At 37.5% G+C, this 23,367-nt stretch overlaps 1 protein-coding gene across 1 annotated transcript in view; it reads right to left on the reverse strand.

Annotated features, from left to right (window-relative positions):
- Window positions 1–422: 422 nt before the first annotated feature.
- LOC139454552 (phagosome assembly factor 1-like) overlaps window positions 423–23,367 on the reverse strand; it is a 58,064-nt gene continuing 35,119 nt past the window's right edge. The window contains exons 6-14 of the mRNA XM_071236337.1: window positions 18,932–19,011; window positions 16,788–16,891; window positions 16,462–16,574; window positions 15,911–15,987; window positions 14,615–14,755; window positions 14,193–14,275; window positions 13,143–13,245; window positions 12,363–12,494; window positions 423–10,530 (exon numbers count right to left, since the gene is read on the reverse strand). Of these exons, the coding sequence (XP_071092438.1) occupies window positions 10,453–10,530; window positions 12,363–12,494; window positions 13,143–13,245; window positions 14,193–14,275; window positions 14,615–14,755; window positions 15,911–15,987; window positions 16,462–16,574; window positions 16,788–16,891; window positions 18,932–19,011 (911 nt within the window). The 3' untranslated portion in view covers window positions 423–10,452. The remainder of the gene's footprint in view (window positions 10,531–12,362; window positions 12,495–13,142; window positions 13,246–14,192; window positions 14,276–14,614; window positions 14,756–15,910; window positions 15,988–16,461; window positions 16,575–16,787; window positions 16,892–18,931; window positions 19,012–23,367) is intronic.

Genomic DNA, 23,367 nt, shown 5'->3' on the forward strand with positions numbered 1-23,367 from the left:
CTCAATCCTCCATGGTGGACTATGTGGAGCACAGGAGGAAGAGCATTTGTGTGTCAGAACTCGGCTGTAAGGGGACAATATGTTCACACTGTTATCATATATATACACCCATTCCCACAGACTTCCAAACAGACAGTCGTAGCGCTGAGGCTGTTTTGGGCAATGCCACAAAGCATGATACACCACCAGGGAGCCATTTGTACAAAGTGATCTTAGCACTAAGGTGATCAGAAATCCAAAACGTAGACTTATGACAGTCGTCGCGCTGAGGCTGTTTTGTACAATGCCACAAAGCATGATACACCATCTGACCCTCATCAGTCACGTATGGAGTATGGACCAGTATTCTGCACACAAATTCCAACAACAGTACATATTTGAAAAGACCAAGGCTGATATTAAAGCTTTGCTTTATTCCAATGATAAATGTTTATATACATACATGAGGGTGTAGAGGGGACATTAGATATGCAGCGGGTGTACTGGAAGGCAGACCGACAGACTGGCAACTGAGGTATTGGCAACATAAAATTTGAGATCATTGTGGAACAGTGGAACTAGAATGCATGCTCCAGCGGACAGCACAAACGGAAGGCAAGCACACAGACAGTTTTGACAAACTACCTCTTCCTGACATGGAGTTGAGCAAACACGAGCCATTGCCACTTATTATGAAGATACACTGTATCATAATATGTTTGCATACGGAAATAAATAAAAAATATTATTGAAATTACAACATATTTGAGTAGACACAGTAACTTGATGACTGCTTGGGCCTTTATCAATAACTTGGCCTTTTCTTGGAACATCATCTTCTACTGTTCAATCATCAACCTGAGAAACTGGGGTAGTAGAGGAGGGTTCCTGCTTCACATTGCAGCCACTGCTTCACATTGCAGTCAGGTCCTCTCAACAAAGCTGTCAAAACTGTAAGCTTACTTGTTATATTTACCTCCGGAAATGTCTCCATGAACTACGAATGCTTTTAATATACCCTTTAAATAAAGCCTCCAGTCACAGAAGCAGCAATTTCCAAGTACTACAGAGTACACTACCATGTTTTGATGTTCACATGTTGATCCCTTGAGGCAAAGTCTTCATTATCTGATAAATGTGCCAAATCACAGAGGTGCCTATTCATATATAACTTCATACAAAACATCATGCATGCTGCAAAAATTCATTGGGGTCAGAGTAACTTAATTACAAGAATTTCATCCAGTGTTTGTTTCCAACTGTAATAGTTTTTCTTGAAAGTGACCCTGACATTCCAGGACATACCTTTCTACAGTTACAGAAGGAAATGAAAAAAAAGTGTCTTCATAAAGTAAGATGGAGGTTTTGAAATCAGAAAAGCAAGAACAAAGTCTCATAATTAAGTATGGCCATCTGTTTTTCTATCAAATAGCACATACCCAATTTTTGCATCACATTATGTCCACTCAATAAATCTTTCTTCAGAAAATCAAAAACTAAATTCATATATAAGGAGGAGAATTTATGGATATCAACTTCTTTATTATGAGGAACAAAACGTTTCGGAGTTTATGCTTACTCCTTCAATCACCCTAATAAAGAAGTTGACATCCATAAATTCTCCTACATATGTGTATCACTTGTCAATGCCTTTCAAAGACTTAAATTAGCATGGTATGCCACCTTTTCAGACAGGTAGGTAAATTAATCAATCTCATAAATCTCTGATTTGATACCTCTCCTGGTCAAGATCAGAAACAAGAGGGTTTACAAAATGTCTACAATATAATGGTGAAAACATTTATTACTTCCATTTGGAACTGCCTGTTTACGTTCATTTTTTAAAGTTAGAGTTCACAAGGTCTGCTCTGAATACTCTGCTCACTCATATAGAGAATGTAGAAGCCTAGATGCTGATTAGTTGAACTGGAGAGTCATCAGATCACCATGCAGAGAGGTATACTATCCAAGTAAAATGTCTGATTTCAATGAGATTAATTACTGGGGTAATAACTATCCTAAATTTGATGATCATTTTCATGCCAATAACCTTATCTTAATAATGTCACTGCGCTATTATGATAAAATATGTGCATGTTTACTCAAATTATTTTTCTCTCTTTGTTACATACATGTACACAATTCTTCCATGCAAAACATTACAAGTGTTAAAGTTGCACTGTCTGCAAATAGTCCCTGACTAGGCTGGAATGGCTGTTCCATGTGCCCTGTTTGATGATACATATCCATTATTGGGGCAATACCTTGGCCCCAACAACCAAATCCTCCAGTTCCGGGCTCTGGCTTGTGTGATAGATGACTGTGATATAAACAGCAGCACCAACCTAAGAGGAATACATTACCTTTGACAAACTGAGTGAGTCTTTCCCCTGTGTTACACTGTTTAAAATAAACTAGAATATGTGTGACCATTGATAACCCAGGAAATTCTTGTTATGTCACATTAACCTGTAAACAGTCACACAGATGAACTTACTTCCTGTCCACAGTGAAGGAGGTACAATGTAGTAGTTGAAACATACATGATACAAAAAAAACCCTCATTAACAAGCCAGATCAATTCCTGTTCTTGTTTTAAAATAGAACCCAAAAATTTATAATGCTGTGTTTGATGAAAATGTTTTGCATTTTTATCACACAATTTACCTCAATTCAACCTTGACAACATGTTATGTGTATTTTGCCATCAAGCTTTGGTATATTGACCAAGAAAACAAGAAATTACACTGGCCTGGACTTACATAGAAACAGATCTGCTAAACCTTGACAAATCAGTATACTAATCCATGCATGTCAGATTAAGATGTCTTTGGTAAGAAAGGATACAGGTTATAATTTCTTGATGACATTACACATTGTGATAAGAGAATGTGGTTACACGATGAAGACAGGACAAATAGAAGACTGAATGACCACGCTGACCATGAGAGTCATTACAAGTCCAGAGTAACTGCTGTCAATGCCAGTTATGAACCATGTGACACCAACAGTGAACAGTATATGCAGGTAACAGTTTATCCTCTCCCATCGACATGACAATGAAAGGTGACTAATGAATTCATAAAAAATAGTACAATTCTTTTACCCCTTTTCATATACCTCCACCCTAAGACTAGAAGAGATAACATGGAAAAGAAACCCCCTAGGTGCCCAATATGCCAATTGCCTTGAAACCCTTGTATGTATAAGAGTGGTAGAATTGTAGTCATTGGTAATATGTAAGTTGAAAATGAAATTCTCCCAAGTGTTCTATGTAAAGTCAATGTAACAAATATAATTTCAACTACTTCTGAAACAATTTCCTCATTTTTGCAAATACATGTATGCTATTTAAAGTGAAAGAACCCCTGAATCTTTCATATTACTATCGGTTGTAACATGATAGAAAGAATCGGGGTTCTTTAACTTGCATTTGCAAAATGAGGGAAATTGTTTCAGGAATAATATCTTAGAAAGTATCTTTGGTTCACTGAACCTTAAAAAAAACGACCCTCAGGATAATTTATGTTTGCAAAATTGCTTTTGTGATATACTGTGTGAAGTGTAAAGAGAGCTGACTATGAATATTTCACGGTCTGACAGCTGTACTTCAGATGTTCGTGTATGTCAGTGTTTGAAAACACAAAGTCTCTTTCCACACAAAATCTTCTTGGATATTTGAATTACAAATAATACCTGAACAGAAATGTTTTGTTTGTGTTTTAGAATCTAAATCATATTAACATATCATATTAGTATGAATAAATACATGTATATGAATTGAATATTCTTGTTCAGAGATATTTGTGGATGTTTAAGACACTATTATTTGCTCACAAAAATTGATTGTACTACAAGGGTAAATGGTAAAACAGCTCTAACATAGCAACAAACTGTTACCAGTATCATATCCCTGTTCAGGGCCCACAAGAACCACAGCTCCGCCCAAACTGTGAACATGCAACACTTTTCATATCGCCTCTGACTCATCATCACAAAATATAACTTTTTTGTACAAAGATTTCAGAAATCCACATGGTAAGAAAACAAATCATTGGCCATGAAAAGTAGAATTTCAATCACCTGAAGGCTGTAAGCCTACATGCACAATATAATGGTCAATCTAGTAGGAAATAATCTCATTGAAATGGCAATTTCAAAACACAATTTTTCAAAATCTTCCCAATAGTTCCTTTCATCACACTTGCATAGTTCCTTAGTCATAATATGCTCACTCTCTCTCTCTCCCTCGCTTTCTCTCTCTCTTTCTCTCTCTCTCTCTCTCCAGCCTACAACAGACTGCAAACATTATGTACATTAAAAACACATGCTATCCTATAACAGGTGAATACAGAAGTGATATCAAGAAATAAAGGGAAATCTGACTAAGGTTTTATGTGTTTCACTGTACAGACATTCTCAGTGAAACTTTACACTTTAATTTCACATCATAGTCAAGACACAGGAAAATAAAGTTAATTTGACAATGCTTTCTTTTGTCAAGAACAGCTATTATTTGGCACAAGATGTACAAAATATGGGTTAAATATTTTTATTTCTAAATCTATACTTCAGAAATACAAAAAATATAACATTTAACTTTTAAAACTTTTGATAATACCGAGTAATCGTACATTTAACATATTTGTCATGCAATAAGTTTTGACGTCTGTCTTGATAAACATAAAACCTTAATAAGATCAAGCAGTGAAACATGTCCGATCACAAGAGAAAGATCTTAGCAAGAGAAAAGGCTCATGCAAAGTAACACAATCAAAAAGTTTTCATTAATCCTACATAACAGCTGAACAATAAAACTCACAGATATGCTTTGAAAAATTTGATAAGTTAAAATCAATTGTTCATATAAAATGTACCAAATTAATTATTTGTTCATTATCAAGTATCAGTACCACAATGATAAAATTCAAACACAGCGAACATCCCTGCTACCTCTCGACAACTGCCAAACTCCCATCCATGAAACAATACACAGCTGGTACCAGTCCCACAAAGTGATCTTAGCGCTGAGGTAATCCCAACTCCCATACTATGACCCAGACTTACGACAGTCGTAGCACTAAGATTTCTTTGAAGGACAGGCAATGAGAAAGAGACGTTCTATACAATGTTTGTTCTATGCAACTAAAAAACGTTAAGGACCTGATTCTTTCATATTACGACAGTTTATCTGTCATGAGTAGTATTAATAGGTGGGAAGATGTGGGGATGGAAGTCTAGCAGTTTCATGAGTAACAGTATCATCCTATAGAAGACCACATTGCCTCACAACATGGCCTGTACAGACTGTTCATGGATTGTGCTTCCTGTATTTACAAAGACAAATGCACTGGAAAAACATCCCATTGACACACATAATACAAGTTATTCATAAAAAACTCAGTTCCCTGTGTGATCAAGGACAATGTAGTGACGCTAACTACAGTGTTTTTTATGTAATACTTGTCCCAGACAGGGACGTAACAGGCGTACACTGTTCACAACGTACAGTAGGTCAGGGCATTCATAATGCTAATATGTACATACATACTACAGAAACTCATTTGTGAGGGAAATTCTACAACTGCAATACTTGAATCATTAACTTTTAATCAGAAAAATGGAATATGAATAACTCTGATTCCTACAATGAAGAGAACTCACATAAACACCACATTGTCTTACTGACACGCAAGACCTATTCTTTAAAAAATGTCAACTGTTTCTTAAAATGACACCTGATACAAGACTTGTTGTCAAGATACTGCACATTTCAACATGATACATAACCAGATACAACACATAGTATCATATACACAATAACAATTATACACCTGGAAAATGGGTACGCACCACTCCATTATATTCCTAAATCCTCAAGTTTCAGGATCTTCCTGAAGTCTCTACATTACAGTTTGGTCTTTTGATACATTTCTGTAATACCACTGCTACCTGCTGAAAGATATGTGAGGCAAAGCAGCAGAGGTGAAAGGGAGGCAATCACTGTTGTCCGTAGATTTTGTATTTCTGCTCTGAATGTCAATAGGAGCATGTCACTATGTAAACAAAAACAAATGTGTCATCAAAATATTTTTAAAGGTACTATTATAAATAATTACTGAAGTAATCAGTGCTCGTCTCCAGGTGAATATTTGTGGTCAAGGACATTTAGATGGTTACAAACAGTCTGGCATGTTTCTCCATTTGAAATGCAAGTACAGAAGGCAATATTTGTATAGCCCTCATCACAATGGTGTATCATGTCAGTATCAGGCTACAGATCTGTATCCTTCCCAGAAAGAAGGTAGCATATCTTGACAGACATAGAATCTGGAAGCTGCTGTAGGCCACTGTATATTCTAACTTACACTACACATCTCGGTTATCTGGTGTTTTATACTTCCAATCTAGTATGATAAATACTTGGACCCACTCGCCATCCCAATTTGTTGGCTCCAATTCAAATGACAATACAAAAAATAGCCATCCAATTAAATTACACCGTTCTTTCGTGGCTAACACAATGGCAATATCACCCAAATTTGTCTTGACTTTTGTGTGTCATCATAAACATGACTGGAACATCTCGTAGCATGCGGACTTCTCTGTGTTATACCAGTCTTGTGATCATGACAAAGGAGCTGGTGATGGCACTTCCGAACAGAAGCAGTGCTGGCAAGTGGGTCCAGGGTGTACTTCATAAAGGAATTGGAGAATGACACACTGGATAAATCAGGGCTGACACGACTGGTTCCACCTTACACTCATCACAATCATCTCTAAAAATATACACCTTTGTATCACATTTCTGTATTAAGTGCAAACCCCAAGGCAAGCTCAACTTTAGTATCTCACAAAGTAATATTTCCTGTTTAAAATGACCACATCAGTTCTCCATACAGCTTCTCTGTATCAATTCAAAACAATTTCCTTACATACAACATCCTGTATACAACTACAGATAGCATATTTTGTTGACCGTGTTTTGTAAGTAGACACAGAGAGATCCTAATAGTTCTGCTGCCACCATGTTTGTCCCACTGTATTTCCTTACCATTATTATACCCCAAATTATTTTTATCTTAATTACTGCTGTTCATACTCAAACACAGCTTACCTGACAAAATAGTGATTCAGGAAAAATTGTGGCAAGATTTAAGTCACTTCTCTTTGAAATGAACAGCATACTTCTGTGTTACCAAAATATATGTGAAACTTATTTGATAATTAATAAAACAAAAATCTCCCATCTGACTCATTTACAAATCAAAGGGATAAGGGCAACAATCATGGAAACTAAAGCTCTACTACCCATCATACAGAGTAATCTCAGCAATACTTCCTTCCAACTTATGACATTCTGAATCCCGACTTGATTATGCCAATGACCTCAGTTTATTGTTTGCAATACTTACAGGCTTTCCCTGTGTTAAACATTCAAATATACAGTTAGTTTGTACACAACTGTTTACACATATGTACAGACACATAGGACAACATACAAGTATATTCAAGCACTACCCTCATCCCAGTTACCACAGCTTACCGTTGTCAGCTTGGGTTACCTGAACATTTTATATCTTTCTTTCAATAAATAACAGCATTTTCACTTTTCAGACTCATTTACACTGATTATCTAGAATTTCAACTCAATTCCATTCAACACAATAAAGCAACGAGAGCAGTATCTTTTTCATCAAAGTGTCCAAATTTTTCCATCAAAGAAGCCAAAATAATTCTGAAGCATGGAACTCATTCACACTTGGGCTATTGCTACAGTAGGAATCATCCAAGACTTGGGGTTTGTGGAAGGGGTCAGGGTTGAACTACTTATTTTCATAACACTCATCTCATCTATTTCTCTTTTTTATATACTCATTAATCTTCTGTTCAAACGTTAGCATAGCACTTGTATGACTGAATTTATCACATCAACACTGACAATTCCATATAAAAAGGCAACTATCATATAAAATAGAGATTAAAACTATAACCAGACACAAAATTTTTAAAACACACGGACACACATCTTTTTCTCCTATCCCACTAAAATGATTAACTGCATCTAAAAGAACAGCCAGACACGTGGGTTAAAATCAGGGGTGAACCGTAGCCTGAAAGTCTGAGAGCCCAACCAAAATAAGAGATATTCGTTGGGCTGGTGTCAATTCTTTTTCCCAAGAATGCTTCTCTAAATGCTATCACTATTTGGTTGTACTAACAGTTCTGTAAAGATCAACCCCTTAAAAGTGCCATATGCTTGGAGCATGGTTAAAAATGACCATTTTCATAAAACATTGATATCATTTATGTATCAAGAAAATTAGGTTGTGAAAAAGAACACATTCAAAATGGGGAAAACTAGCAACTGATAACACACAGATAACAATTAATTATCATTTGGTAAAGGGATAATCTGCCAGAAAAACAGCATTAGTTTCGCAGAGACATAACGGCTGCTGTGCATCGTCAATGGGAAACTGAAACTCCAACTCACCACCAACTCAGTCAGTGCCTTCTTCAAAGAATTCAATCCAAGAACAAACCTGCATCAAACAGCAAACTCAACAGGTCACTCCCAACAATATGAAAGCACACCAACCATCTAAAAAACTCCCTTGTAATGTCAGTTTCCATCACATCTTGTACATCAATTCCCACTCGATGTGAAAGGCCATCAATGTACAATATCATTCTGCAGACTGCAGACCGCAGACTGTCAGTCTTGGGGTCCATCTGTCCAAACAATTTCAGTTACTTCGACTCATGATGCGATATTTTAATACAAACTGGTCTTAGCATGGCCACAAGGCCTTACGATAACACTGAATGTCCATGGTTGTAGGACTGAGATAACTGTCAGTAGACTGCATCAAGCTTGCTGGTACCCCGTCAAAGTAACAATCCTCTCATCACTTGTCATCATCCAACTTGCTATTCCAATGCTGATAGCATAGCCATGAAGGTGAACAGTCTGTTTAGTACTATACTCATCAATACCACCCCCTGTGATGTCTCAAGACACTGTAGATAATAATCACAGTCTTGCCAAAATGTCTTCATTCACATTTGCTGTACAAGTTCAAACATCCCACTGGCTGTTTAACTGGGAATTGCGTAGAATGTTCAATACCACTTCTATAATTGTCTGGCTTCTGAACACTCCATCCATGTTTTTTTCTCCTCCAGCACAGCTTCCAAACAATTTTTTTTCCACAACCATCTTGTTTCGTCTGCTTGCTGTAAGAGTTCTAGCATCACAGTGATCAAACCTGCTACATTTTGTCCAATCAGGTCAATATCTCCCTTGACTTCTTGACACTGACATCAAGTTCAGGTCTAGACTGCTACACTTCACAACTTGACTACAACAGTCATTAAACTAAGTTAAACTAAGTGTCACATCTTGATTGATATACCTCGCTACATGGAGGGGCCAGGACTGTCTCTACTAAACCAGACATGGAACATCAGTCCTGTGTGTGTGCTTTGTTCATGCTATCAACTCTGCTAGGCACAGACCAATACAGGCATCTGTGATACATATTTTATGCTCTGATATTCTGCCAATGCTCAGTGGATATTATCAGATAAAATACGTAAGATTTGATGAAAGAATAGAGTTTGTAGGGTAGTTGCACTTGAAGACAGAAAGGATGGAATAAGGATGAAAGTCTGGCTGATCTAGCAATTACACCATTACTGATGATAATATATCACGAACTTGGTTGATGAAAATTTCACAAACATGACTAGAAGTCAGAACAGATCGATTGATGTCTTGTGTCAGTGGTGTTTGGTTACATTTTCAATATCTGTGCGTCACTGAAAGACTCAATGCCCAGAATGAATTAATAATTGCCATGCCACAAAAGAAGTGACTTATTAAAGTCCCGTGGAAATGAGGTTGGGTGACAACAGAGCAAGGAAGGCTTCCTATTACAGGCACATGGAGTGTCAGAGCTCCTCTACCTACACTGTGGTAGCAACATCGTCAACAGTGTCAGCAATGTAAGAAGCGTAGACATAAATACATTCATCAAATCATATACCAGTATATAGATCCATATGCTTCCTCTACTTGACGAGGCAAACATTCATCATCATCACAAACTCTGGAATGGGAAACCCATTTTGGTAATTATTGTCAAGTTTCATACATAACTTGGGTATTGTACAGAAGGGAACAACTTCCTTGAGAATTGGGAAACATACTAAGATGTAATATAACATGTCCATGAGTACTAAGATGACACTTCCCATGATCCTGTAATCTCAAAAGATAAATGACATGCAAGAGTTATGTCCCCTGCCAGGTCAGAGGTCACATTTGCTGCGCCCTCCTTGGCTTCCTGACATGGCAAGGTGTGGCGACACAGGTGTCACTTGGTGTCCACTATGACAGAACCGTTGCTGGTATGTGTTGGGTTCGGAGTCTGGTCCACAAGCATCTGGATGTACGTCGTGGTGCCATCAAGAGGCAGACAATGTCTCCCGGGCTGCTGAGGGTTTATACAAGGTGAGAGAGGCTATATGCTGGTTCTGCATCACCTGTGGAGGAATCGTTACCACATGTTTACCAGTCAATTACATGTCCTCATGAACTACAAGGATTAAATGACCCTGAGAACTGTAGTTAGTGTATGAATGGTTTACTTGTCACAGACAGAATTATCCACATTCAAACTTAACACTTGCTCTGTGTTTCATTTGTGTGCTGTTGTCACATTACGATCTTCTCATGTTAGTTAGGGACGGGATTAGTCCAAATTTATTACCGGGTACCCGACGCCCTATTAACCCACCCTACCGGTTACCCACAGTAGGTCTCAAGAGATAGGTACAAAATGTCTTATTGGGAATCGTTTTACTGGAACCCTTGCAAAAAGTATTGAGATAAATGTATAAAATAATCAGATGATGCATACACCAAACTTGACTGAAACTTTATCTTTACTCAAACATATAAAAGTCAGGAAAGAGTGCAGAGTCAGAAAGAAATGCAAACTGAAGTGTAACCATGGAGCTTTATCATTGTCATTAAACAATATATCGCATGACCATCTGACCAAGAACCCAAGTTACCTCTCCCAGCCCTAGTTTCAACCCCGAAAAGGGGCGGTCAGGTAGTCTAGTGGTTAAAGTGTTCGCTCGTCACGCCGAAGACCCGGGTTCGATTCCCGACATTGGTACAATGTGTGATGCCCATTTCTGGTGTCCCCCGCCGTGATATCGCTGGAATATTGCTAAAACGGCGTAAAACCATACTCACTCACTCACTCAACCCCGAAAAAGTGATAGCATCCATTTATCAAAATCATGCTGCTTTTTTTATGAATGAATTTGGCAGACTATCCAGTACTTGATACTATCAGCAACGTCCCTTGTATGACCAACATGGGTTGCTGGTATCTATTCTAACCTGTAATCACCACGGGGTGAGTAGAGTAAACATGTAGAGTAAACATGAGGAATACTTCAATACACATGGAAAAAGGGTCGACTAGTCCAAGAAAGACAGCAGTGAGTTACATACCCCTTACAGCAGAATACACTTACCCCTGCTAAATTACTTTCTTTGTTTGTCAATTTGAATTTCTATTTTATTAAAACTGTCATGTTATTGATATAGTAAGAATGTAAGGGAGAAGTTGGTTGATTTACAGTTAGTCAGCAATCTCGAACCAATCTGATAATACAAACAACAAAGTAAATTCATCTGGAAAACATGGTCAGTCGTAATCCTTTTCAAAATTCGATATGATGGCATTCTCAAAGACATAAACAAAAGTATGAACATTACTACATTTGGGGTTAGAGGCCAAATTTCAAGATTCTTGTAATGGCTGCACCCACACTGGTGGCAGCGATGTTACCGAGAGTGTAACGAAGGTGTCACACGCTGGGAAGGAGTTTTTGGGGTTGGGTACCTGTGTGGTAATTTTGGTCTCATCCCAGCCCTACATCCTTGCTACTTTATGTATCAACAAGCATGGATAGCAATGTCTGATTTGACACCAACTGTTAGAAGTGAAGGACATACTTCATGCAAGGCCGTAGTTAACTTTTTTTGACAGGGGGGGCAAATAAGATTATTCATTTCTTATTCAACTTAACTTTCACAAGGAAATATTTTTTCGATAAAAAATCCAGGGGGGCAACTGCCCCCCCTGACCGGCTGGCTACGGCACTGCCATGGCCCCTGTCAGGGATGGAAAGTAACCTAGAACTTATACTAGCCCGAATAGTGATAACTAATGACAATACTCCAAAATGTTTGAAATTCTACAAGCCCATAGGCTACCTCTAACATTAACAAAACTGGTACGGGCTAGAGGTAATGTCCAGCCCCGCCTGTACTCTGTCCGTGAGAGCCTGCTCACCTCAAATATCATATCTTGCACGCCATAACAGAATGTTGAGCCAAATGGATTGCTGGTGTTGGTGGAGGAGGAACGGTTGAGGATGACAGGCCGCTCATCTGCCTTCAGCAAGGAGGACTGTACATCATTCCACTGAAACACAACACAGATGGTCACTTCCTGTCTCCTGCCATGTTTGTTTGTCATCCAACCCTGCACACAGCTGTATTCAAGCCATACGACAGCAGCCTGTAATAATTGAGTCTGACCAGACAATCCAGTGATTATTATTATGAGCAATGTCCCAAACTGTCGAGTATGACGATACCAAGCAAGCAAGCCACTGAGTGACCACCTGATCCAGGTAATTGTCTCTTATGACAAGCACAGGTTGCTGTCAAACTGATGACCAGACAGGCCTTATAAATACTTGAAGGTCCGTCTATATTAGGATTACCTTTAACAATTGACTTTAACTTGACCTAAAAAGCTTCATTTATACAATTCTGGTCACGTTCTTATTCAAGTTTTAAAACCGAGGATTGGTTACTGTAATAATGCAGAAAGATCTATCCAGAGACCATATACTGATCCAATACCACCACATCTACACAGCAATGACCTAGATTGACATAGGCACAAGACCATGCATCATGTTCTGTTTTACAGGTTGTTCTAGAAGTGTCTGTTCTTTTTAAGCATTAAGTGTTTTTTATTTAAGGCCTAACATTACTGTCATGGTGTAAATAATCAATTATTAGATGGAACTTCTAAATTCTCTTGCAAGTGATGAAGTAGTACCCTGGAGTAGGCTGTGACGATGAAGTCACTGTCGTCCATGAGGCTGTGCTGCAGCTTCTCCCTAGTCACCATCACAGGCAGCTTGAACTCACAGCGACAGTACCTGAGGGAGACAAATGGGGGAGTGAGGAAATTGCATGAAACACATTCAGTACTAGTCTGATGTACTACCTGATAGGTATGTCCTCTGTTCTTGGCACATTTAGTAATAATGTCTTCTACGTGGTATTATTCATACTAACCAGGTATTTTGCATGCATGCATGTGTGCTTAAGCCATACTCATCAGTATTCCAGCCAAACAATCCAGTGATTGATATTGTGAGCAACAGTCCACACCATTTGGGTGGGATGGAACGCAATCACTGAGATTGACCACCTGATCCAGTAAGTTGCTTCTTACGACCAGCATAGGTTGCTAGGGACCAATTCTAACCTGGAATCCCTACGGGTGAGCAGTCATGGTGGTCGCCTGATCTCCATAGTAGTGAGATTTGGATTAGGGACATGCTAACAATGTACACACAAAGAGCAGCATGCTGCGACAGAGACACTCTCATACTGCATCCTCCTCAATGAATCCCACTCATAGCTACTGCCACAATGTACCCAACGCCTTCTTTGTTAAAACAAGCACTTTCTTCAACATCTGGGCATCAGGTTCGAATAGTACTACTTTTTTTATCGATTAAACGTTAGTACATTTTATACAGGGAATTCTACCTGTTATTAATCCTTGCGATTAAACGCAGTTGGTAAAGAATGTCTGGAAGAAATATATGCCCAGGCATTCATTTGAACAAATTCACAGCACACACAGACACACAGACACACACAATCACACACACACACACACACACACACACACACACACACACACACACAATCTCTCACACACACACAAAATCTCTCTCTCTCACACACACACACACACACACACACACACACACACACACACACACACACACACACACACACACACACACACACAATAAAACTCATTAACAAGGTATATGCAATTGTATGTGGCACAGTGGCCAACAAGACTCACATGTTAAAGTTATAGTGTCCAGGAAAGTTGGTGTGAAGAATGAACTTCTTCACAAGATAGGAGTTGGCATCAAACAACAGGTCCTGCAAATCAAAGTCAGTATCATTCAAAACTCAAGTATATAATTTTCCTCACCAGTCAGCATCTGTGTTGTTAGTGCTAGGCCTTCCAAACATTATCTGATAGACTCCTATCCAGAGTCAAATTCAAACTTGATTCCTGATGGAAGCATGATTTTGGAAAAGTAGGGTGCACACAATACCCAAGTCACAAACTGAACAAAATCCTGATAAGGGTAAGGAGGGCACTCACTGCACCACCCAGCTCGACCTGCCTGTGCTGCCACTTGGTTACAGAGAGTGGACACATTCTATCCACTAGACTACCCCCTGTCCCACCACAGTTAGTCATGCTGTACTCACAACCCCCATGGTGAAGTAGTTGTAGAAGAAGTCAGCGCTGCGAGAGCGGACCCTCTTGTGAGCCTCAGGGGAGTGGATCTTCATCTTGTCCTCAGATTTGTAGAACACCTTGCTGGGACAACCTAAGGCACTGATAACATCCTGAAACATGTAATCTTTTATGAAACATGAAATAAACTAATATAAAACACATAATAACAAACAAAACACGTTATAATCTTCTATGAAACATGGAATAACATATGAAACATGTAATAACCTACAAAACACGTAATAACCTTCCATGAAACACAGAATAGATTATGTAACATGTAATAACCTATGAAGCATGTAATAACCTTCTGTGAAACATGTAATAACCTTCTTTAAAACATGTAAATACCCATGAAACATGGAATAACCTACGAAACACAGAAACATGTAATAACTTTCTATAAAACACATAAACACCTTCTATGGAACATGTAAAACCTATGAAACATGTAATAACTGATGTAATAACCTTCTACGAAACATGGAAAAACTTATGAAACAGAATAACCAATGAAATATGTAATAAACTTCTATGAAACATGGGGTAACCTTCTATGAAATGCATCATAACTTTCTATACAACACGTAATAACTTTCTATGAAGCATGTAATAACCTTCTATGAAACACAATACCTATGAAACATGGAATAACCTACACAAAACGGAATAACCTATGAAACAGAGAATAACCTTCTATAGACACACATAAAAACCTTCTATGGAACATGTAAAACTTATGTAACATGTAATAACTGATGAAACATGTAATAACCTTCTACTAAACATGGAAAAACTTATGAAACACAGAATAACCAATGAAATATGTTATAAACTTCTATGAAACATGGAATAACCTTGTCACATAAACTCTTGTGTGTGCCATTAGCTCAGCCACGTGTGCAGTAAGTAGTTCAATTTGTTAGGGTACATCTGTGTACTACTACACTAACCAGCACAGTATTAGCATGAATAACAGCACATCATACCATGATTCAATCAAAATGCGTTGTACTACAGTGATGTTGTTGCTACAGATTATCTCTATTATTCACATTTACATCACTCACAGCAACAGTATAGTAAAAGGTATTTAGTTAATGATAGTCAAGATGTTAAGATAAAGTTTATCATGAGAATATACATACTATTTCAGTAGAATCAAACATATCTGACACCAAAATTAATGTAATCAAACACAAATTTTGACTAATTAATTTCTGATGAAATGACAGAAATGTAGAAAAATCATGTGCATCTCTCACCTGACATGAATCCCCGAAGCGAACAATTCTCTCAATAGGCCTCTTCCTTGGATCGAGCAACTTGCCTGCTCCACTACCTTGAATGACAGTACAGAAAGTGTAAGGTTTGCCTGGAGTTATCTCCCTTAGGTTGCAAACCACATTCAGTGTAGTGGTGGGGCAAAGTAACCTAACATTGAGCAAAAACTCATAGCAACACAGCTATGTGATATTGAGCTGAACACTTGAGATACTTGTGTAGCAGTTACTGTGGTCAGCCATATGTCTATTCAAAACATTGGAAACAAGACACTTTGTTGGTGTTCCAAAATGAGGGGTGGGAAAAGTCTCCTATATTTGAATCCATGCACCCCCTCAATCTTTAACATTAGCAGTATGACGAGGACTTCATGACTTTCATGTTTAATTTTTTAATGTTGGCTATATTTATATCTTATCTCAAATGATGGCTCTGTAGCTCACCTGGCTGGACCTGTATTTGTAGTTTGCTGAAAGATTCTCTTGAAACACATATAGCTGTTGCAGTTACTTGTTTACATAGCTCCACTTACCCTCAGTCACCAGTAAAAACTTAAGTCCCAGAGTTGTATTATGCTCTCGTAGAACTTCCAGGCAATCCAGGAAACAGTTGCCATGGAAACACGAAACAGGCAAGGGAGGTGCTCTACAATGACATAAACCATTCAACATATCATTGCTTATTCTAACACATCAGACTTGAATATAACATGGTCATGATAAACAAGCAACTGGATGGAACTCAGTTAAAGACACTTGGTAAGGTTTCAAGGCACCTTCTGAATTAGAAAAGATTTAGTCCAAACAGAGGAACATACTCAGGACACAATGCAATCTGTAGGCTCTTGGGAAAACTTACTTTGTTTCCTGAAGACTGTTTCCTGAGTATATACACATTCTCGACACTGTGGGAGAAGCTCCATTTGGAAACTGAAGAGATCCCAGTCCATGAGCATACTTTGGCTGTGAAACAATTGATGATGAAAAGCGTACTGTTCCTTGTGAATATTCTTCACTTATTAAAGGGTTGAAGTACATGATGTAGGACAACATAAACTAGCCTACAGAAGAAAAAGTTCAAATCAGGCATGGAAACTTTCCGAGAAAAAGATCTAGTCCTGCTCAGAAGTTGACTGGCAGGTTGACTATTTCAAACACTGCTTCTTAAACTACATGTATCATCAAAAGTATAATTGTTGCTGTACAAAGGATATGGAATAGTCAGTGCGTTATGCTATATTACTCTACACTCAGGTGCGGTGAGGTGAAATGGGGTTCAATGTCGCATTCAAGATTATTGCACTGACATAGCGACGTTCATGCACGTGTGTGTGTTTGTGTGACTGCTTGTACTAGTCCCGACTGATGCTACGTTTATAGTGCTAGCCCACTGAGACACCATGCCAAAGTTTAACATGAAAACCCATCTCAGATACAGTATACTGACTCTGAGCTGACCAGTCCTTATTTTAGGCCCTTAATGGCAAGTACCATCTTTAAACTTCTTTTGGCATCCACAGAATTATTTCAGCTGAACCAGATAGTCTGGGCCACATGAAACAGTGGTTGATAGTATGAGCAACAATTTGCATCGTTGGGGTGCGTCGACAGACGCTCATCCAGCTCATGTATTGATTTAAACATTCCGTTTCCCATTTCCGTTGGCTCCTATGACAAGCACAGTTCACCAGACTACCCATGGGATCAGAGATACTGGGAATGAAGCTTTTGGCATAGAATGTCTTTGAAAATAACCTGGAAATTGAGTAATATTATCTTAACTTCACATAAATCAACTATAATCAAGTCGAACTAAAGATGCACACAAAACAAATGTATCCCAGTGCTTAAGGAAATGAAAAGACTCTCATAATACAAAGATATTTCAATCTATGTGATTAAGTTAAATACTGACATTGATGTCACTGAAATACTCAATGTCAATTTAGCTATAATTATCTCTTTGGACTTCTATTTTCAATATCTCTTAGTTGTGATTTAGATTAATTATTTTTGATAACTGTACCCATACATAAGTACTTCATTCCATATAATGCACATCTTCATAAACATAATCTATAAGAGTTTGTGTTTTGTAGGTGACTGGCAATAACCGTGAACAGAAGAAATTCTTGCAACCATTATAATGGACAGGTTGTGCAGTACAGAGCTACAGAATGTGAAACAGATAAGCAAGGCATGGACTCACATTTATGGGGAATGCATCACATACCACAAAATGCAAAAATTAAAAACAAACAAAACCCCTCAAAACAAACAAAATAATAATAATTATCTGAAAAATCGTAAATGAATGGATCATGACTTTTATTAATTTTTCTCTAAGTTGACCGCATGCTTAGATCTGTGTGAAACGGTATTACCTCCCTTACATTACTGTTACTATTTACAGATCTTAGAGGAAACAATTACCCTGAAAGGCAGTCATGACTTAATTAATGGCAGACAAGAAATAATTGGAGAAACTTAGACATAGGGTTTGAAACAAATGCTGCAGGTTTCCAGGTAATAAGACCTCTACTCACTATCAAACATCCATTTACATGGCTCATGTATTTGTCAATCTGGGGTCAGGAGGAAAAAAAGCTTGTAACAAAAATCATTTCAAAGCAAAAAACAGATTCTAACTAATAATTAAGCCATGATGAAATGAAAAAGAAGAAGAAAGTGTACATAGGAGAGTGGAATAACTTGTAATTTCCTAACACCACTACTGTGAGATTGGTGGTGATATTTTCAGAAGTGTTCAAAAGAAGACATATTGAGAAACTTATGTTTTGAATGGTCTTAGTGAGTAATTATTGCTTAAAGCTGCATCAGTAATCTTTCAGCTATTCGCAGCAAAAAATTGTCTAATCTGACATTATGGAAACAAACATAATAAAGTGATGCTGAAAATCACTAAAACCTCAGTCAAATATCACATTCAAAGGATACTGTTTATTACAAGTTACTGCTTCTAAACAACACCCGATAACTCACCTCAAACTTGGAATCAATTGGGAAGTCAAATGAAAGCCCCCGGAAATTTAGAACAAACAACTGCTTTTCAGATATGTACACTGAAAGAAAAGCAAATGAAAACAGTATATAACTGATTGAAAGCTTAAGTTGACATTTTGATGAAACATCTTGAAATTAACAATATGAAGAATGTGAGATATGAATTTATGTTTTATGAGCTTTCCAAAAATACATTTCGTTTCTCTAGAACCAGTACTATCTAACATGGTGTTTACTTCGGTGTGATGTGTTTGTCTAGGCAGAATGCAGTAAATTATTTTTGTACTTTCAATATGACGACCTCAGCCTTGTCTCCCCCCAGCAATGCCTGTTTACACACAGTAATAGTGTCAATAAGCTTTTGAACAGATTACAAAAGCCTGCAACTTTAGCCACTCGTCTGAGCCCTGAGTCTAGCAAACTTTGGCTTGGTCTGGTAAGCTCAGCAGTACATATAATATTAATAACATTAAAACCTGCTGACAATAATGCGTCAAGTTCGGGCTAGCAGAGCCACAGACTTACAATAATGCTTTGTCTTTGAAAATATATAATTTTGATACAAATAAATAAATCCATTTAAATTGAAAAGGAGCTTAAGTGAGACGGGAGATTCAGAACCTGAGGACGTTTTTTCACATTTACTGATTTAGGGCCTTTGCATTACACAAAGAGCTGGGTTGAAGTAAAAATAATGTGGTTCAGGAGCTCTGAGACCCACAAACGTTTACAGTAGTTCATGGAAAGTACTGCCAAGGGTAGTTAGGTAGGGAGTGGTCGACATGACTTTAAGATGATGTGTGTTAAATATTTTTGTAGAGTCTCTGTTGCCAAACACTTTGATAGCATGTCATATGGGATAATATTGTTGATATTCTTGTACAGAACTGATATAAAGCGATGTATTTTGCAACATCCCACATGTACCCCTAACTTGACATGAGGCTGTTCAACTACGTAGTCATACACTAGATGCAATCCATTTCTCACAACATGATCATTTCACTGATATCAAGCAATGATATTACAAAAAGCAATAACTTTCCTCTCCTCGTGTTTTATAGTATGTGTTCGTTTAGTTTTTTCCATTTGTATATATTTAGCTTACCTCTTATTACAAGGAGTACTATAACAGCAGAGCACAGGGCAATGACATCAAACAACCTTCAAATTGACACTAATCCGCAAGCCTGTGACTACTCAATTGTGCTGAGGACAAGATCCAGTGATGTAGTATTATCGGGCTCAGAAGCGGTCTTACCAGAGACAACAACAACAAACACTTCTTAATAAATATAAGGATAAGGATTTCAGGGAATTTTGGAAGGTTATCGGGAAAATCTGAATAGTTAATGATAGGAGTACTTCTATTCCCTGGGAAGTTGTGGAAAATGGGACGGTTGTCTCTGATAAGGGCAAAGTTTTGGATAAATGGAAATCTGATTATTGTAAATTATACAATGGCGACATCTATGATCAGTTCGATGATAACCACTTCCATCACGTAGTGGAGTGTGTATCTTCTGATTCCGTTACTTGTACCAGCACCGTGGACACAGGCTCTTTAGATGCATCTATAACACGCGAGGAGGTCCTCCATGCAATTAATCCTGCTAAATGTGGTAAGGCTGCTGGGTTAGATTTTATACCTGCCGAGGCATTAAAAAATAACTACTGTATTGATGTATTATTGCGCATATTCTCATATTGTTTTAACAACAATGTTTGCCCTAATATTTGGCATCATAGCTTAATTTATCCTCTCAAAAAAGCTGATACAGACCCACGTGACCCATTAGGGTACCATGGAATTTCTTTAATATCAATACCATGCGGATATTTTAAATACTCGTTTTTCTAGATGGTTGGAATTAAATGATATTTTGGCAGAAGAGCAAAACGGCTTCCGCAGTAAAAGAAGTACAACGGAACACATTTATACTTTATTCTCCGTTATCAAAAACTGTAAATCTGTTAAACTCCCAAATTACGTCTGTTATATCGAAGCCATGAAAGCCTTTGATCGTGTGAACCGCGATTGTCTTTGGTATAAATTAAATAGATTGGGAGTAAACGGAAAGTTCTTCCGATCAGTTAAATCGCTATATGAAAATAATAGCTCTCGGGTTTTTATAAATGGTAAAATGACTGACAGCTTCGCTGTAAAACAAGGTTGTGTTGTGTCGCTTATGCTCTTTTCTGTTTTTATCAATGATTTAGTTAAAGAAATTAATGATCTTAAATGCGGAATAAAGGTTGATAATTCTATAATCAGTATTTTATTGTATGCCGATGATATCGCTCTTTTAGCACCCGATGAAAAGTCATTACAATCAATGTTAACCTGTGTCAACAATTGGTGCAAGAAATGGCGCCTTCAAATAAATAGCAAAAGAACAAAAATTGTTCATTATCGTAACATATCCTCTGTTAAGTCATCCTATCACTTTACTTGTGGTGCGGAAAAGATAGAAATTGTTCATTCATATAAGTATCTTGGGCTTTGGTTACATGAAAACTTAGATATGAATTATACAGCAAAAGAAATATCTAAATCAGCCAATAGGGCACTTGGGGTAATTATCAGTAAGTTTAAAGCGGTGGGCGGCATGGATTACGATGTATTCACTACTTTATACAATAACTTAGTTCAACCAATTTTATCATATGGTTCAGCTATTTGGGGAACCAAAGAATTTAGTTGTATTAACGCTATCCAAAATAGAGCTTGCTGCTTTTTCTTGGGAGTAGGCAACAAAACACCTAATTTGGCAGTAAGGGGGGAAATGGGCTGGTCATCTAACTATACAAAGCAAAAAATTGAGATAGTACGTTTCTGGAAAAGGCTGAGTTTGGCAGATGAAAACAGGCTAATGCATATAGTGCAAAGATGGTCATCTAAATTTCGTAAGTCATGGGATAATTCAGTTAAGAAATTATTCGATGTGAAATCAATTACTTCTGTTATAACTAATCTATTATCTTGTGACTTCGACCATGCTAGAAATATTCTCATCAATAAGGATAAGGAATTATGGTTGGAACAGCTCTGGGATGACAGAGGATTAACAAATGGTATTAAGTTAAGAACATATCGACTGTTTAAAATGTCTTAAAGTACCTCCAAATATGTCATTAATTTAGCCAACAGAGAACATCGTAGTATATTTGCTAAATTTAGATGTGGTACCCCCCCTCTAGAAATCGAACTTGGTTGTTTCTTGAAACCAAAAATCCCCTTACATAATCGTACTTGTAAACACTGTAATACAAACAGTATCGAAGACGAGGTTCATTTCTTAACAACGTGTAATCTTTATGCAGATCAACGAGAATATGTTTGGGGTTATGCCTCATCTCTTTGCCAAAATTTTTGTCTCATGACCCCTAGAGATCAAACCACATTCCTTATGAAGTGCGATAATTAATCCTATTCTGTAGCTGCACTAATTAAATCCATGTACAAACATAGGTTATATAACAACGTGTCATAAACCCATTCTAGTATTGTATGCCTCTGTATATTTTATAAAACATGTCATTGTATGGCAATGCTTGTTATAAATTTACGAGTATTTTATTTTGATCACGTATTTTGTGCACCATTAAGAAATAAATTTATCACTGTCCACTCTAACTATTTTAGCACTTGCAGTGCTTTTAAGAACATTAGTGTCTAATAGGCCCACGCTGGCCGGGCGATGTATATCTTTTAATATATTTTACCTCCTGTATAAATTGATGTAATTTTATGTATACACCGCTGGACACTTAAATAAACTATTTTTCTTCTTCTTCATTATCATCTGAGTCTCTTATTTTCTTAACCAGTTATCAATACTTCAATTTGCTACAAATTGGAACTGTTTTTGTCTCTTTCAAAGCAGGGATAGCTACAAACTCGGATAACTCGTGACATAATGTTTACACTAGTCCCCTGAACTAGTCTTAAAAAGGCTGCATCAAAGCCGATTTACATTATTTTAATGCCCCACAAACTTTGTGTAAATGGGTATTAATGATATACCGTATTCGACGTAATAAGCGCCCCGCTCTAATAAGTGCCCACGGCGATATTTGCTAATATATTGGCTTGTGAACAAAGTCAATTAGCACCCCTTCCGATTGATCAATGTACACAAGACTTATTTATTCGCGTATAATACGCATTTGTGTGTTATATGGGCAAATAAATTCTGGAAAAATATATCTGTCGTATATAAACATTTCAGGCTGTCAGCATAAACCGCGAAATTTATCTTTTAACTCTGTTTTTTTTCCACCAAAATAATATGCTTATAAGAGCCCCCTATTCCTAATTTTGAGAGCGCTCTGGACACTTATTATGTCGAATTAACTGATCATTAACTGATTACATGGGTGAGAGTTAAGCAGAGAAATATTTTCCAGAACAA

This window comes from Haliotis cracherodii, unplaced genomic scaffold (genome assembly GCF_022045235.1).
Source record: "Haliotis cracherodii isolate W230 unplaced genomic scaffold, xgHalCrac1.p SCAF_10, whole genome shotgun sequence".
In the NCBI taxonomy this organism is placed as follows: Eukaryota; Metazoa; Mollusca; class Gastropoda; order Lepetellida; family Haliotidae; genus Haliotis; species Haliotis cracherodii.